This window comes from Thalassophryne amazonica, chromosome 16, assembly GCF_902500255.1.
Source record: "Thalassophryne amazonica chromosome 16, fThaAma1.1, whole genome shotgun sequence".
Lineage (NCBI taxonomy): Eukaryota > Metazoa > Chordata > Actinopteri > Batrachoidiformes > Batrachoididae > Thalassophryne > Thalassophryne amazonica.
In genome coordinates, this window is record NC_047118.1 from 41,691,488 (window position 1) to 41,707,077 (window position 15,590).

The 15,590-nt window shown below is 39.9% G+C and overlaps 1 protein-coding gene across 2 annotated transcripts in view; it reads left to right on the forward strand.

Moving 5' to 3' along the window:
- LOC117528320 (nuclear body protein SP140-like protein) overlaps positions 1-15,590 on the forward strand; it is a 60,586-nt gene that overhangs the window by 21,296 nt on the left and 23,700 nt on the right. For both annotated transcript variants that reach the window (XM_034190934.1, XM_034190935.1), the window contains exons 5-8: positions 6,078-6,211; positions 6,341-6,385; positions 6,489-6,525; positions 6,668-6,757. In XM_034190934.1, coding sequence (XP_034046825.1) covers positions 6,078-6,211; positions 6,341-6,385; positions 6,489-6,525; positions 6,668-6,757 — 306 coding nt within the window. The remainder of the gene's footprint in view (positions 1-6,077; positions 6,212-6,340; positions 6,386-6,488; positions 6,526-6,667; positions 6,758-15,590) is intronic.

Sequence of the window (15,590 nt, forward strand, 5' to 3'; positions counted from 1 at the left end):
CCACTTCATCATGAAGCTGTATAACTGGGGATATAAAATCCAAAACTTGCACTGTGCACAATTTCTCCAGTCACAGCCACAGAAGCCTATAACTTCTTCTGGGTTGTCTAGGTGTCTTGGTGGCTTTCCTAACTCTTCTCCTTCTTGCACAGTCACTTACTTTTTCAGAACTTTCAAATCCCCGCCTGACTGGAAAATCACTCAGGGCCCTTGGGCAAGGCCTTTAATCCCCTATTGCTCCCGGTGTGTAGTGAGCGCCTTGTATGGCAGCACCCTGACATCGGATGAATGTGAGGCATAATTGTAAAGCCCTTTGAGCGTGTGATGCAGATGGAAAAGCGCTATATAAATGCAGTCCATTTACCATTTAACTCTACTCCACACAGATTTACCGTAGAGTGCCATACTGTTTGTATTTCTTCATAACTGATGTAAATAAAGTTCAAGACATTCAGTGACTTGGAAATGTTCATGTATCCATCCCCAGATTTGTCTGAAGAAAACTGGCAATAAAACTGATTATTTACAGGTATTATACCAAAGGGGCCCATTACTTATGCAACCCATCATCTTGACTTTTATATTTTTAATTAATTTATATCAGGTTGTAGATATTTATTTTCAGTTTGAATGTAAGAAAGATAATTTTAGAATTTTTTATATTGAGAAGTGTGGTTTACTTTTTGTATTTCAAATGCCATAAACAAATTAATATGTGTGAAATACCAAGGGGCTGAATACTTTTGCAAGCCACTGTATAAATTTATTTTATAGTGATGAACTGTTAAGAGAAGAAATCCATTGTCAGGCACCACTAATACTGTGATACTCAGATAACCCATTTTGAACAGAGTATTTTCTTTGAGGGGGATGAAATCTACTTGCCACATGGCAAGAAAACTCATTTGGTCATTTATTCATTTTCTGACGCTTATCCAAGTCCGGTTCACGGTGGCAGCAGACCAAACAGCTCATCCCACACTTTCCTATCCTTGGACCAAGTCTTGTAACTCTTCCGAGGGGATCCTGAGGTGTTACCAAGACATCTCAGAAATATAGTCTCTCCAGTGTGTCCTGGGTCATCCCGGGGTCTCCTCCCAGTTGGACGTGCTTGGAAGACCTCCCTAGAGAGACGACCAGGGAGCATCCTCACCAGATGCCCGAACCACTTCAGCTGGCTCCTTTCAATTCAATAGCAGTGGCTCTACTCTGAGTCCCTTCCAAGTGGTCAAGCTTCTCACCCTGTCCAAGGTGTAAGCCCAGGTACCGGATGAAAGAATCCCATTTCCGCCTCTTATATCAGCCTTATTCTTTCAATCATTACCCAAAGTTCTTGACCATAGGTGATAAGAGGAGTGTAAATTGACTGGTAAATTGAGAGCCTTGCCTTCCAGCTCAGCTCCTTCTTCACCATGATAGCCCAGTACAGTGTCCATAAAACATCAGATGCTGCCCCAATCCCTCTGTTGATCTCACTCTCCAACTGACCACCACTCATGAACAAGACCCCGCAATATTTAAACTTCTCCACCTGGAGCAGTGACTCTCCCCTGACCCAGAGTTAACAGTCCACCCTTTTCTAAAAGAGGGCCATGGTCTCAGATTTGGAGGTGCTGATTCTCATTCCAGTCACTTCACACTTGGCCTCAAACCTGCTCAGTGCGCATCAGAAGTCACTGCTTAATGAAGCCAACAGAATCACATCATCTGCAAAAATCAGAGATGCAACTCTGAAGTCACCAAACTGGACACCCTCTGGTCACTGACTGCATCTTGAAATCCTGTCCATGAAAATCACAAAGAGGACTGGTGAAAAGGGCCAGCCCTGGAGGAGTCCAGCATCCATCGGGAATAGGTCCAATGCAATGCCGAGAATGCAGAAGCCAGATTGCGCATACAACAGTTTGTACCCTATATTTTAGCATCACCTCTCACAGGATACCTTGAGGGACCCAGTTGTACACTTTTTCCAAGTCCACAAAACACATGTAGACTGGTTGGTCAAACTCCCAAGACCCTTCGAATATACTTGCGAGGGAAAAGAACTAGTCCACCATTCCACAACCAGAGCAGAACCCTCATCGCTTCTCCGTAATCTGAGGTTCGACTGACCGTCTGAGTCTTCTCTAGTATCCTAGCATAGGCTTTCCCAGAGAGGCTGAGAAGTGTGATTCCTGTATAATTGGAACATTCTCTCAGTTCCCTTTTTTTAAGATGGGGATCACCACCCCAGTTTGCCAATCCAGGGGTACTGTCTCTAACTTCCATGCAACATTAGACCATCATGTCAGCCATGACAGCCCGACAACCTCCGGAGACTTCAACATTTCAGGAGGAATCTCGTCCGGCCCCGGTGACTTGCCAGAGGAGTTTTTTGACTACCTTGGTGACTACCGCTAGTGTGATAGCACCAGAGCTGCATGATTCTTCCATCATAGCCTCCTCAACATACGGCACGTCAGTAGAGTTGAGGAGTTTCTAAAAGTGTTCTTTCCATCACCTGACGTTATCCTCAGTCCAGTTTGGCAGCTCTCCTCCCTTACTGAACACCACCTAATTAATTACAAGGTTTGCAGTAAATTAGTCTAAATTAAATCACATGTATAATTTTTTTTAAAGTATCACCCCTCAAATCGCAAATCATACGCAGGCTCCTAAAAACACTAAAACAATGGAGAAAGTAAATTAACTGCTGAAAAATGCATTTTATAACTTTTGGGGAGGATTTTTCTTTTTTGTTATGTGATTTCTTGAAATCGTTAAAACAAGTCTGAGTGAGAAATGAGCTTTGCAGATAAGGTGCATGATTTTGTACAGCAGTATTAAGTGAAGTGTTTCCCTTGACCTTTTAATGGTCTACTCAACCGTTTGGTAGAGGACATTGATATCTACTACATCTACAGTAGTCGATATCTACTACATCTGCCACTACTGAGGCAGTTAAAGGGTTAAAGTGTAGGTGATACCAAAAATGTGTACAAATAATCACTAAAAATGATGAAATGTTGATATTTAAAAAAAATCTTCAACAATAAAAGTAGTGATAAGTGCGCATGTGAAGGATAAACAGCTGTCTGAAGCCTGCACTCTATTTCAGCCCTCAGCCGCGGCCATATTTTTGTTATGTCATCACCGGAACGGCACCTGCTGATTCAAGCCCAAATCAATTGTAAACCCGGCGGAGATGAGATGAAACCGTGGAGGAAAACCTTCAGTCTGAAAACAGTGACGATATTGGCAGAGTTGAGCACACAGAATGGCGATTATAAAATAAATAAATAAATAAATAATGTGGGCGATTTCAGCAGGACATGATACTTTTTGGTCAGCTCTTTGGTCAACAAAAATTACAAAAATAGATTTGGTGATGGTGTGGATTTTATTTATTTATTTATTTTTTCTGAGAAAAAAGTACATTCAAATTTGAAAACTGTCAGAAGGGACTGAAAATATCAGCTATTTTTAAAATAAATATTGTTTCCTTCTTGAATAGCATAACACGTTATTATTAAATATTAAAACCATTCACACAAGGAGAAAATAATACGTGTATAGTCTTACCTGTTCCTTTTAGTAAGATCATCTTCGTTTTGATGAAAACGTGTGAAAATAATTCATTGTCCTGGCAGAAGAAAAGTCCATGACGGTCCGCTGCAGGTGTAATCCGTTCATTGCGTCTGCAGCTGATGGTTCAAGTCTCTGCTGTGAATGGATCCTCTTGTTGCACAGCGGGCCGCTTTGCGCTTCAAGTTAAAAGACTCGTAGCGCCTTATCTGCTCCTAATAGTTCAGTCTGCAAGTGACAAAATTCCCATGATCCAAAAACAATAAAATAAAGTGAAAATAGTCAGTTCTGCCTCCGTGTGGAGTGGAGGATCCGCACTACATTCTCCATGCGCGCTCGTTAATGTAAGTGTTTCCAACTGCCAATCAAAAAAGATTCTGCCAGCGAGAATAACCGTTCTGACACCGAAAACACGGTGCAGCATCTCTTCAAGAACTGTGCACCAGGAAAGGATAAATTTCAAACTGTTGTTTAATTTTAGTCTGAAATATTCATGAAAAATTGGCATTACGTGTGACCTACACTTTAAGTAGCACACAGGGGCAATATGCGAGGGGATATCAAAAAGTTTTGTGCCTCAAACAGAAAGAGTAAGATATTTGGATTTATAATATTTTATTTTTCAACCTAGGCCCTTTCCAACTCCATTGAGTGTTGTTAGAAGGAAAGGTGATGTAACACAGTGGTAAACATACCACTGTCCCAACTTTTTGGAAACATGTTGCAGGCATCCATTTCAAAATGAGCAAATACAGTAGTGTTCAGAATAATAGTAGTGCTATGTGACTAAAAAGATTAATCCAGGTTTTGAGTATATTTCTTATTGTTACATGGGAAACAAGGTACCAGTAGATTCAGTATATTCTCACAAATCCAACAAGACCAAGCATTCAGGATATGCACACTCTTAAGGCTATGAAATTGGGCTATTAGTAAAAAGAAAGTAGAAAAGGGGGTGTTCACAATAATAGTAGCATCTGCTGTTGATGCTACAAACTCAAAACTATTATGTTCAAACTGCTTTTTTAGCAATCCTGTGCATCACTAAACTAGTATTTAGCTGTATAACCACAGTTTTTCATGATTTCTTAACATCTGAGAGGCATTAATTTTGTTGGTTTGGAACCAAGATTTTGCTTGGTTACTAGTGTGCTTGGGGTCATTGTCTTGTTGAAACACCCATTTCAAGGGCATGTCCTCTTCAGCATAAGGCAACATGACCTCTTCAAATATTTTGACATATCCAAACTGATCCATGATACCTGGTATGCGATATATAGGCCCAACACCATAGTAGGAGAAACATGCCCATATCATGATGCTTGCACCACCATGCTTCACTGTCTTCACTGTGAACTGTGGCTTGAATTCAGAGTTTGGGGGTCATCTCACAAACTGTCTGCGGCCCTTGGACCCAAAAAAAAACAATTTTACTCTCATCAGTCCACAAAATATTCCTCCATTTCTCTTTAGGCCAGTTGATGTGTTCTTTGGCAAATTGTAACCTCTTCTGCACGTCTTTAATTTAACAGAGGGACTTTGTGGGGGATTCTTGCAAATAAATTAGCTTCACACAGGCGTCTTCTAACTGTCACAGCACTTACAGGTAACTCCAGACTGTCTTTGATCATCCTGGAGCTGATCAATGGGTGAGCCTTTGCCATTCTGGTTATTCTTCTATCCATTTTGATGGTTGTTTTCCGTTTTCTTCCACGCATCTCTGTTTTTTTTTTTTGTCCATTTTAAAGCATTGGAGATCATTGTAGATGAACAGCCTATAATTTTTTGCACCTGCGTATAAGTTTTCCCCTCTCCAATCAACTTTTTAATCAAACTATGCTGTTCTTCTGAACAATGTCTTGAACATCCCATTTTCCTCAGGCTTTCAAAGAGAAAAGCATGTTCAACAGGTGCTGGCTTCATCCTTACATAGGGGACACCTGATTCACACCTGTTTGTTCCACAAAATTGATGAACTCACTGACTGAATGCCACACTACTATTATTGTGAGCACCCCCTTTTCTACTTTTATTTTTACTAATAGCCCAATTTCATAGCCTTAAGAGTGTGCATATCATGAATGCTTGGTCTTGTTGGATTTGTGAGAATCTACTGAATCTACTGGTACCTTGTTTCCCATGTAACAATAAGAAATATACTCAAAACCTAGATTAATCTTTTTCGTCATATAGTACTACCATTATTCTGAACACTACTGTATTTGCACAAAAACAATAAAGTTTATCAGTTTGAACATTAAATATCTTGTCTTTGTGGTGTATTCAATTGAATATAGGTTGAAGAGGATTTGCACATCATTGTATTCTGTTTTATTTACATTTCACACAACGTCCCATCTTCATTGGAATTTGGGTTGTACTAGGAACCACATTTTGTTGATTTGTTCATCCAATATTTTGACTTAATCTATGAGGCTATTGTCCTCATGCATCTTATCATTGCAGTTTCTTGTGTTTTAGGATTATTTCACTTCTTGATCCTCTCCTTTTAGGGCAGAAGTGCATTTTTGCACACAAGAAGTGGTTCACGCCGACTGAATTTGAAAGGTTTTCAGGGAAGCAGAGTTCTAAGAACTGGAAGTTGACCATCCGCTGTCAGAACACCTCGCTGGGACAACTGATAAAGGTTGGTTTTGTTTTTTGAATACACATGGAACAGTACAGCGTGACAGTTTGATTTTCATCAGCGTCAGTCCGTGTCAGCAGATCTCTTTGTACAAATTATGTTTTGTGCATTTTGTGTGATTAACTGCAGGAAGGACACCTGGAATGTTCAGGATTTAAAAAGAAGTGTAAAAATGTGAGAAATCATACATTAATAAACATATTGTAGCTGAGCTTATTATCTGCTTTTTGTATGATTCAGATGTAAACATTTCCTGTTTTTCTTTTGCATGTGTTAGGTTAAGAAATCACTGTTTCCTTCAGGTGGGACAACAGGTAACCTGCATAGTCTGAAAACATTTGGCATTCTTTCCATATTTGAGAATGAAGAAGTTGCAAATATTTTATTTATGGCCAGTGAATGAAAAACTGTTCTGTGTATAAAAAGGTAAAATAGATTTTTTACTTTTTTTTTAAGTGTCAGAGGATGAAGAAATTGAGGAAAGTGACCAGCACAACGAAGAACAGAGTTCATCAAGCGAGAGAAAGAATTCCTCAGATGAAACAGGTGCAAGTTTTAGCAACTGGTCGTTGGAGCTGAAATGCATTAGAATCAGAAAACTTGATTAATCCTGAGGATAATTGCTTATATTACAACTGCACAGATAAACAGAGACACAAGAAGACACGAGGAGTGGTATATAAGAAAAATGACCATATAGGTGCATTTCAAAAATTATAATATTGTGAAAATGTTCAATATTTTTGTCAGGTATTTCAGAAAGTTAAAAATGTATATATTCTCGAATCATTATATGTGCTGTTCTCACTCTGAGGTATCTAGTTTTCACCAGCGAGACAGTGAGATAATGACGCTTCAAATAATCAGACTTTATATCCTTTTGTGCTGATTTATTTGTAGAATGGCCTCTGACCATTGCCCTCTTTAGGCTGTCGTAAAACTAAAGGAAATACAAAACATACAAAAGGTGTTAGCTATCTAACATAGCAAACTAGCTTGTTACATGGTAATTGTAGGCAGTGGTGGGCACAGTTCCGATAATCCGATAACCGATAATTATTGAAGATAACGTTTTCATTATCGGATTATCTTTTCAGATAACTTTGAAAAGCATTATTGGACTAATTATCTTCCAATAAATGTTTGTCCGATAACTTTTAGACCGTTAACGTGGTAAACAAAAGTGAACAGGTGTAATTCTACCCTCTGCAAAAAGAGGAGAGCTGTTTCTAGAACAAACCGCTCTATCCTCTGGTGTTTCCAGAAGCAAAACGTAAACAGAAGCTTTTTTTTTCAAACTTAATTTACAAAAACTGCACTTTAACCGCTGCACATGGACAACACCATTAACATCGCAACATAAAACTATTTTTATATTGTGCCTAAAACTCTCATGAATATATTCTCTGGGTTTATAGATGTTGTTATTGCGTTTGTTTTATGTAAACATGGGAGAATCACAGGCTGTCTCTCCGTTATTTTCAATAGCTGCTGTGAGCTACGCTCACTTCCTGATCATGTCGTTCTGGGGGAAAATGAAGTTTGCTCTTTAACGTCTTGATTATTGTTCTTTACAACACTGTTTGTCCTCTTTGTTCCAGACTAATATATATGTCTGAAATCCGGCTTGCGTTTATTAAATTCCACGCAGATTAAACGTAGCAGACACAGATTTGTTATAATTGTTTTAGCAAGTTGTCATGGTATTGGTATCATGCATGCAGTCTCTATTAACGTGATGAAAAGCATAAAAAATACATTTTTGTAGTATAATATTAATTTACAATTGTCATCATGTGGATTCTCTTTATGTTGTTTGACTGCATCGACTCTCTGGTGCCATTGAGAACTGCATTGATACGCTCTCATCATTCGCCCTATTGACGTATCCCAGTGTTCTGTTTATTTTGACACTGGTTATATCAGACGGTTATCTAATTACAACTTGGCTTTTTTTTTTTTTTTGGAAAATGCCCTTTTTTTTACAAATAAAAAATGGCATATTTTACAAAAGCACATTTATCTGTAAACACCAGCACACGACACACCTCACATTAACGTGTTGGTTTACATAGAATGAATTATCCTATCAGTGTGAGCAGAGGCACATTTTACCCAGAATGCCATCTGTCTGTGTTTGTTACAAAACTTCAGAATTAGTGCATTATTCAACATTAAAAGATATATGTTATATCTTAACTTTGCACAAATGACAGAACTGACATTAATGGAGTTATTCTATCAGTATTCATTTTATTTATACACCAAACCATAACTCAGCACTGCTTTATTTTCCAAGACCTCCGCCTGATGGCAGTGCTGTGATTGGGTAGAGAGCTGAGCTTTGCGGGTTCTCTCAGTTGCTTCTGTGCTGGAAGCCATGTTAGTCGGGTAGCCCATGTAACTAATGTTGGGGCGCGGGTTCTCTCAGTTGCTTCTGTGCTGGAAGCCATGTTAGTCGGGTAGCCCATGTAACTAATGTTGGGGCCTGTGCGAAATCAGTGCCAAAAGTGATTTTTTTTGTTTGTTTAAGATAGTTGCTATGGGTATCAGTATTCAGAAAAGTTTGGGTGGCAATTTTACTTTGAAGTATTTAGTGTTTTTTTTTTTTTTTTTTTTTTTTTTTTTTTTTGGGGACGCCCTAATATGCATGCCCATCTTTTGGGTTTGATATTGATTTCTGGCATGACCATTTGTTATAAATGATCATTTCTCAAAAACTATTCACTGAAAATTTATGAAATCTCCCAAGCACTTCGCTCCTGCTACCTGTGAGTGGTTCACCAAATATCAAGTCAATATCTTGTATAATTTCAATTTTATTCACCAAAACATACATAAATTCTCCCATCGAAATTGTCAATCGAGTGAGGCAAATATTCAAACATCATCATTGGAGCCTCTGAGCAGGAATGTCAACCAGAGCTGTTCTGTGATCAACTACTGCTGCCTGCAGAATATGCAAAGTGTCTATCATTCCGAGGAGGATCTACAGCGAGTGAGATTGCATCAGAATTTTGGCTCTCTGTTGGGACTGTTTACACAGAGACTGCTACCTGCTGCTTTGGACTTGAACTAACAGTCTTTTTCAAGACTTTTTTACTTTTTTACCTTTTTACTTTTTTTTACTTTTTTACTGTGCTCCAACGCCTAAGGAAGACCTCTAATGGTCGAAACATCGCGACGGAGCACTTTTATCAGCTAACTTTCATCAGCGTTGGCAAGCTAACTAGCTTGCTAACGCTTTCGTTTTTATTTTTTTATTATTTTTTTATTTTTTATTTTATTTTATTTTAGCACCGTTGTCGTGCGTTCGCTGTTGTCGTGCGTTTCCTGTGCTGCTTCATGGCCTGTTTGGTGCCTTGATTGGGGCACTCCTTCTGCTGAATCACCTCTAAATTATTTACACGTTATTCACTTTGTGTGTTTTTAGGAATCCGCTAGGTTGCGTAGCTACTAGCTCTTAGCCGATTTAGCATGGCGGCTTCTCCTGTCTCTCCCGTACTTTTCTGCTCTGGGTGTGAAATGTTTAGTTATTCCTCGGCCTCCTTTAGCAGTAACGGTACTTGTAATAAGTGCAGCTTATTCGTAGCTTTGGAGGCCAGGCTGGGCGGATTGGAGACTCGGCTCCGCACCGTGGAAAATTCTACAGCTAGCCAGGCCCCTGTAGTCGGTGCGGACCAAGGTGGCTTAACCGCCGCTAGTTCCCCCCTGGCAGATCCCGGGCAGTCGGGAAAGCAGGCTGACTGGGTGACTGTGAGGAGGAAGCGTAGCCCTAAACAGAAGCCCCGTGTACACCGTCAACCCGTTCGCATCTCTAACCGTTTTTCCCCACTCGACGATATACTCGCTGAGGATCAAACTCTGGTTATTGGCGACTCTGTTTTGAGAAATGTGAAGTTAGCGACACCAGCAACCATTGTCAATTGTCTTCCGGGGGCCAGAGCAGGCGACATCGAAGGACATTTGAAATTGCTGGCTAAGGCTAAGCGTAAATTTGGTAAGATTGTAATTCACGTTGGCAGTAATGACACTCGGTTGCGCCAATCGGAGGTCACTAAAATTAACATTAAATCGGTGTGTAACTTTGCAAAAACAATGTCGGACTCTGTTGTTTTCTCTGGGCCCCTCCCCAATCGGACCGGGAGTGACATGTTTAGCCGCATGTTCTCCTTGAATTGCTGGCTGTCTGAGTGGTGTCCAAAAAATGAGGTGGGCTTCATTGATAATTGGCAAAGCTTCTGGGGAAAACCTGGTCTTGTTAGGAGAGACGGCATCCATCCCACTTTAGATGGAGCAGCTCTCATTTCTAGAAATCTGGCCAATTTTCTTGGATCCTCCAAACTGTGACTATCCAGCGTTGGGACCAGGAGGCAGAGCTGTGGTCTTATACACCTCTCTGCAGCTTCTCTCCCCCTGCCATCCCCTCATTACCCCATCCCCGTAGAGACGGTGCCTGCTCCCAGACCACCAATAACCAGCAAAAATCTATTTAAGCATAAAAATTCAAAAAGAAAAAATAATATAGCACCTTCAATTGCACCACAGACTAAAACAGTTAAATGTGGTCTATTAAACATTAGGTCTCTCTCTTCTAAGTCCCTGTTGGTAAATGATATAATAATTGATCAACGTATTGATTTATTCTGCCTAACAGAAACCTGGTTACAGCAGGATGAATATGTTAGTTTAAATGAGTCAACACCCCCGAGTCACACTAACTGTCAGAATGCTCGTAGCACGGCCCGGGGCGGAGGATTAGCAGCAATCTTCCATTCCAGCTTATTAATTAATCAAAAACCTAGACAGAGCTTTAATTCATTTGAAAGCTTGTCTCTTAGTCTTGTCCATCCAAATTGGAAGTCCCAAAAACCAGTTTTATTTGTTATTATCTATCGTCCACCTGGTCGTTACTGTGAGTTTCTCTGTGAATTTTCAGACCTTTTGTCTGACTTAGTGCTTAGCTCAGATAAGATAATTATAGTGGGTGATTTTAACATCCACACAGATGCTGAGAATGACAGCCTCAACACTGCATTTAATCTATTATTAGACTCTATCGGCTTTGCTCAAAAAGTAAATGAGTCCACCCACCACTTTAATCATATTTTAGATCTTGTTCTGACTTATGGTATGGAAATAGAAGACTTAACAGTATTCCCTGAAAACTCCCTTCTGTCTGATCATTTTTTAATATCATTTACATTTACCCTGATGGACTACCCTGCAGTGGGGAATAAGTTTAATTACACTAGAAGTCTTTCAGAAAGCGCTGTAACTAGGTTTAAGGATATGATTCCTTCTTTATGTTCTCTAATGTCATATACCAACACAGAGCAGAGTAGCTACCTAAACTCTGTAAGTGAGATAGAGTATCTCGTCAATAGTTTTACATCCTCATTGAAGACAACTTTGGATGCTGTAGCTCCTCTGAAAAAGAGAGCTTTAAATCAGAAGTGTCTGACTCCGTGGTATAACTCACAAACTCGTAGCTTAAAGCAGATAACCCGTAAGTTGGAGAGGAAATGGCGTCTCACTAATTTAGAAGATCTTCACTTAGCCTGGAAAAAGAGTTTGTTGCTCTATAAAAAAGCCCTCCGTAAAGCTAGGACATCTTTCTACTCATCACTAATTGAAGAAAATAAGAACAACCCCAGGTTTCTTTTCAGCACTGTAGCCAGGCTGACAAAGAGTCAGAGCTCTATTGAGCTGAGTATTCCATTAACTTTAACTAGTAATGACTTCATGACTTTCTTTGCTAACAAAATTTTGACTATTAGAGAAAAAATTACTCATAACCATCCCAAAGATGTATCGTTATCTTTGGCTGCTTTCAGTGATGCCGGTATTTGGTTGGACTCTTTCTCTCCGATTGTTCTGTCTGAGTTATTTTCATTAGTTACTTCATCCAAACCATCAACATGCTTATTAGACCCCATTCCTGCCAGGCTGCTCAAGGAAGTCCTACCATTATTTAATGCTTCAATCTTAAATATGATCAATCTATCTTTGTTAGTTGGTTATGTACCACAGGCCTTTAAGGTGGCAGTAATTAAACCATTACTTAAAAAGCCATCACTTGACCCAGCTATCTTAGCTAATTATAGGCCAATCTCCAACCTTCCTTTTCTCTCAAAGATTCTTGAGAGGGTAGTTGTAAAACAGCTAACTGATCACCTGCAGAGGAATGGTCTATTTGAAGAGTTTCAGTCAGGTTTTAGAATTCATCATAGTACAGAAACAGCATTAGTGAAGGTTACAAATGATCTTCTTATGGCTTCGGACAGTGGACTTATCTCTGTGCTTGTTCTGTTGGACCTCAGTGCTGCTTTTGATACTGTTGACCATAAAATTTTATTACAGAGATTAGAGCATGTCATAGGTATTAAAGGCACTGCGCTGCGGTGGTTTGAATCATATTTGTCTAATAGATTACAGTTTGTTCATGTAAATGGGGAATCTTCTTCACAGACTAAAGTTAATTATGGAGTTCCACAAGGTTCTGTGCTAGGACCAATTTTATTCACTTTATACATGCTTCCCTTAGGCAGTATTATTAGACGGTATTGCTTAAATTTTCATTGTTACGCAGATGATACCCAGCTTTATCTATCCATGAAGCCAGAGGATACACACCAATTAGCTAAACTGCAGGATTGTCTTACAGACATAAAGACATGGATGACCTCTAATTTCCTGCTTTTAAACTCAGATAAAACTGAAGTTATTGTACTTGGCCCCACAAATCTTAGAAGCATGGTGTCTAACCAGATCGTTACTCTGGATGGCATTTCCCTGATCTCTAGTAATACTGTGAGAAATCTTGGAGTCATTTTTGATCAGGATATGTCATTCAAAGCGCATATTAAACAAATATGTAGGACTGCCTTTTTGCATTTACGCAATATTTCTAAAATCAGAAAGGTCTTGTCTCAGAGTGATGCTGAAAAACTAATTCATGCATTTATTTCCTCTAGGCTGGACTATTGTAATTCATTATTATCAGGTTGTCCTAAAAGTTCCCTAAAAAGCCTTCAGTTGGTTCAGAATGCTGCAGCTAGAGTACTGACGGGGACTAGCAGGAGAGAGCATATCTCACCCGTGTTGGCCTCTCTTCATTGGCTTCCTGTTAATTCTAGAATAGAATTTAAAATTCTTCTTCTTACTTATAAGGTTTTGAATAATCAGGTCCCATCTTATCTTAGGGACCTCGTAGTACCATATTACCCCATTAGAGCGCTTCGCTCTCAGATTGCGGGCTTACTTGTAGTTCCTAGGGTTTGTAAGAGTAGAATGGGAGGCAGAGCCTTCAGCTTTCAGGCTCCTCTCCTGTGGAACCAGCTCCCAATTCAGATCAGGGAGACAGATACCCTCTCTCCTTTTAAGATTAGGCTTAAAACTTTCCTTTTCGCTAAGGCTTATAGTTAGGTCTGGATCGGGTGACCCTGGACCATCCCTTGGTTATGCTGCTTTAGACGTAGACTGTGGAGGGGTTCCCATGATGCACTGTTTCTTTCTCTTTTTGCTCCGTATGCATCACTCCGCATTTAATCATTAGTGATCGATCTCTGCCCCCCTTCACGGCATGTCTTTTTCCTGGTTCTTTCCCTCAGCCCCAACCAGTCTCAGCAGAAGACTGCCCCTCCCTGAGCCTGGTTCTGCTGGAGGTTTCTTCCTGTTAAAAGGGAGTTTTTCCTTCCCACTGTGGCCAAGTGCTTGCTCATAGGGGGTCGTTTTGACCGTTGGGGTTTTTCATAATTATTGTATGGCCTTGCCTTACAATATGGAGCGCCTTGGGGCAACTGTTTGTTGTGATTTGGCGCTATATAAGAAAAAAGTTGATTGATTGATTGATTGATTGATCATCATGGCACACATGGTAGTTTTCAAAGTTGTCACTGTCCTGACATTTGCACAGTGCTGTGCATGGTAGGTTATTCTTGTGGCATGAAGAGTTCAATTTTGGTTGCATGAACCTTTGTACCCACATTTCGATAGCTCCAGTACAGCACATGGAGCTGGGTTTTCAAGACGTACTGGAACAAGGTTCCCATCCTCATCAATCTTCCATCCATTGCCCTCTGGAATCAAACTGTTAGGTTTTGGTTCCCCATAGCTTTTATCTCTGTTGGACATGAAATTGGCACGCTGTATATGTGGTTTGAGAGTGCCTAGTGTTGGAGGAAGTTTTTCCCCTTCCAAATTCTTAACCTTGAAAAGCTCCCATCGGAGTTCAGAAAGTGTGACACATGAATTTCTACCAGCATAAGCACTATAGACAAAACTCTCAATACTGGCAAAAGCTAGCTACATCTGAAATGTGATAAGTTCACTGCATTGAGGAAGCTGCAAGAACTTGATGATCCATGTTTTCTTTGATATGTTGAAAAACTTTCCCCCCCCAGTTGGCACCAGTGAAATTATGGAGTCCAGTCAAAGCCTTTGTCTTCTCCACACCAATGGCATGGCACCTCTCTTTTATGTCAATTGTATGGAAAAACTTTCCTCTGCCAGTAAGCATCTTCAGCTGTCCTGGAACAGTGTGGTTTGCAGCAAGATCCATCAACAAAAGAAAAACATCTGTGTCAGGAGACCATACATATATATCTCGTGTTGACATTCCTTGAGTTGTTACATCAATCACATGAAGCAGAATCTGTGTATCGGCCTCTTCATGATTGTGAGTAGTGATTTGCTCACTAATTATGTTGGAATGATTAGCATAGACTGCAGTTCCAAAGAGAACAACAAGACCCTTTTCACTCTCAGCATACTGCCTTAGCAGCCTTCTCCCCAAAAATTCTGTCAACTGGGCCTTGGTGTCTGGATGGGACAGCAGAAGCTTAATGGAGACATTGCGTATATTCACTGCCTCTTCAATAATGAATTTCACTGGTTGTGTAGCCCCTGCTCGCTTGTTGCGTGTTTTTTCTTTCAGGGATCCAGTTATATACCGGTCAAATATGATGCGACCTTCATTATACCACTGCAGCATTTTGTCAATCCTCTTGACAAATGCATCTGCCAGATCACCAATTGTATGCATGCCAGGAACCTTCTTCATACCTTGCACAATACCTTGTCCATCTATTATAATAACCTTTTCAATTTTCCCTGTCAAATCTTGATTCTAGGGAAACAATTTCATCCTGATCATCAGCATCAGAATAATTTGATGGAACATTTTCATCATCATTTGTGGTCTGCTCCTGTCCCATGACATTTTCCATATTTGCATTAATCAATTCATCAGTTACAGAACAGGCCATTTCTTCACTTTGATCACAAGATATTGCATGGTCTGGGCTGGACTGTGATGTACTTGGCACATACGAGGTCTGTTAGAAAAGTATCGGACCTTTTTATTTTTTGGAAAAAC